The 1,984-nt window shown below is 39.0% G+C and overlaps 1 protein-coding gene across 1 annotated transcript; it reads right to left on the reverse strand.

Annotated features, from left to right (window-relative positions):
• Window positions 1-588: 588 nt before the first annotated feature.
• LOC140507855 (olfactory receptor 8D1-like) lies at window positions 589-1,536 on the reverse strand. The gene has a single exon (XM_072615723.1). It carries the CDS (start codon window positions 1,534-1,536, stop codon window positions 589-591), a length of 948 nt encoding a protein of 315 aa, XP_072471824.1.
• Between the last annotated feature and the right edge of the window lie 448 nt (window positions 1,537-1,984).

Consider the following 1,984-nt stretch of genomic DNA (forward strand, 5'->3'; position numbering starts at 1 on the left):
ATATTGCTCTTAATTTGTACATTTCCCCTTTTATCAGCACATGCAAGTCTTTCCAGGTTTCTCTGAGAGCATTCTGCTCATCATTTCTTATAGTACAATAGTATTCCATAATAATCCCATACCACAATTTGTTCAGTCATTCCCCTATTTAATCAGCAAGTATTTACTAAAGACCTATCATGTATTAAGGCTGTAGGCATACAAAGAAAGGGCTAGTAAGCATTTGTATAACACCATAATCAGAGAACTTGGAAGGATTCCTAGCCATGAGCCCTCCAGTTTGAAACCTAGGCAAAGACCTTACTGTGATCGTTCTGTGAACGCAGAGCCTTGAAATAATATGAGGTATAATATGCAAGGGCAATTGGGAAGAAGGGGGGTATGAGAACATAGTTATGGAGTGGGAGGCTACCTGCACCTGAAAGCAGCCTGTGCAGGGCAGATACAGACATCAGCAGTGACAGAGATTGAGGCATTTACTTGCCTTCGTTGCTATATTGTTTAAGATGATGCCTAATCTAGAGGAGTATCTCTACTGTCTAAGAAGAATTAAAAGAAAAGTCAAGATTCTAATGATCTTCAGATTTGCTATTTCCTATGTGGACCTTGGAACCTTGTGCTATTGATGATTTTCCTTAATGCATCCTTCACATCCTTGTTCCTCAGGCTATAGATCAAAGGGTTCAGCATGGGGATCACTGTGGTATAAAATACTGAGACTACATTCTTCTGGGCCACACTGCTAGAAACTGGTATAAAATACATGATCAAAATGGAACCATAAAAAACAGAAATAGTTGCCAGATGGGATCCACAGGTGCTAAAAGCTTTATAACGGCCCTTAGTAGATTGTATACGAAGGATATTCAGAAGAATGAAAGTGTAAGAGATCCAGATGAGCAAAGTTGTAACCAACAAATTAAATCCACCATCAGTCATCACTAAAAGCTCATTGACGTGGGTGCTGGAACAGGAGAGCTTCAGAAGGGGAAGAACATCACAGAAGTAATGATGGATAACACTGTCCCCACAGAAGGACAATCTGACTAGGTAACTGGTATGAACAATGGCCCCAATGCCCCCCATTATGTATACACCTGCCACCAGCAGGGAGCAGAACCATGGCACCATGGTGATGTTATAGAGCAGGGGTCTACAGATGGCAACATAACGATCATAGGCCATTGCTGTCAGCATGTAGAATTCAGCAATTACAAAGAAGAAGAAGAAAAAGAACTGGGTCATGCACCCTGGATAGGAAATGATGTTCTTCTCTGATACAAAGTTCTCCAGCATTTTGGGTGTAATGACAGAGGAGTAACAGAGATCTATGAATGACAGGTTACTGAGGAAATAGTACATGGGAGTATGAAGCTGAGAACTGACCCAGATTAATAAAATTAAACTGAGGTTCCCAACCATGGAGACTAAGTAGATTCCTAGAAACAAAAGGAAGAGTGGTATCTGGAGCTCCGTTTGTTTTGTTAAGCCCAAGAGGATAAATTCTCTCACCATTGTGTTATTTTCCATTGCCATTTTCCTCAAATAATTAGGTTGGAAATCTGCGAAGATATGAGAGAAACATCTTAGTAACTAAAAATGATTTTTATACTCTTTTTCTATTGCTTTTTCAGTCTGTTTCTTTCTTTCTCCGTCTGTCTCTGTCTGTATCTCTCAAACCACACATTGCTCTCCTTTGTTTCTTTCATATCATACAAATTACTAATACTAATATCTCATAACTTGGACAAAGTTTTGTATTTGATGAACCTATTCATAGAATTATAGGATTGAAGAATTGAAAACTACTTTGTCCTGGCATGACTAGTTCAATAACTGTGTAGTGGGACCTTCTCTACAACAAGGGGTTTTGGAAGTTAAATGGGGCAAAAAGAAAAAAAAACAGAAAACCCCCAAATCTATGAAGAAGGCAGTTATAGCAGCTATGGTCTAATAAACTCATGCAAATAACAGAAAACACAGG

This window comes from Notamacropus eugenii, chromosome 5 (genome assembly GCF_028372415.1).
Source record: "Notamacropus eugenii isolate mMacEug1 chromosome 5, mMacEug1.pri_v2, whole genome shotgun sequence".
In the NCBI taxonomy this organism is placed as follows: domain Eukaryota; kingdom Metazoa; phylum Chordata; class Mammalia; order Diprotodontia; family Macropodidae; genus Notamacropus; species Notamacropus eugenii.

Bases quoted from the DNA above. Each gene is read 5' to 3' on its own strand.
- LOC140507855 (XM_072615723.1), bottom strand. From the start codon at position 1,536: ATGGCAATGGAAAATAACACAATGGTGAGAGAATTTATCCTCTTGGGC.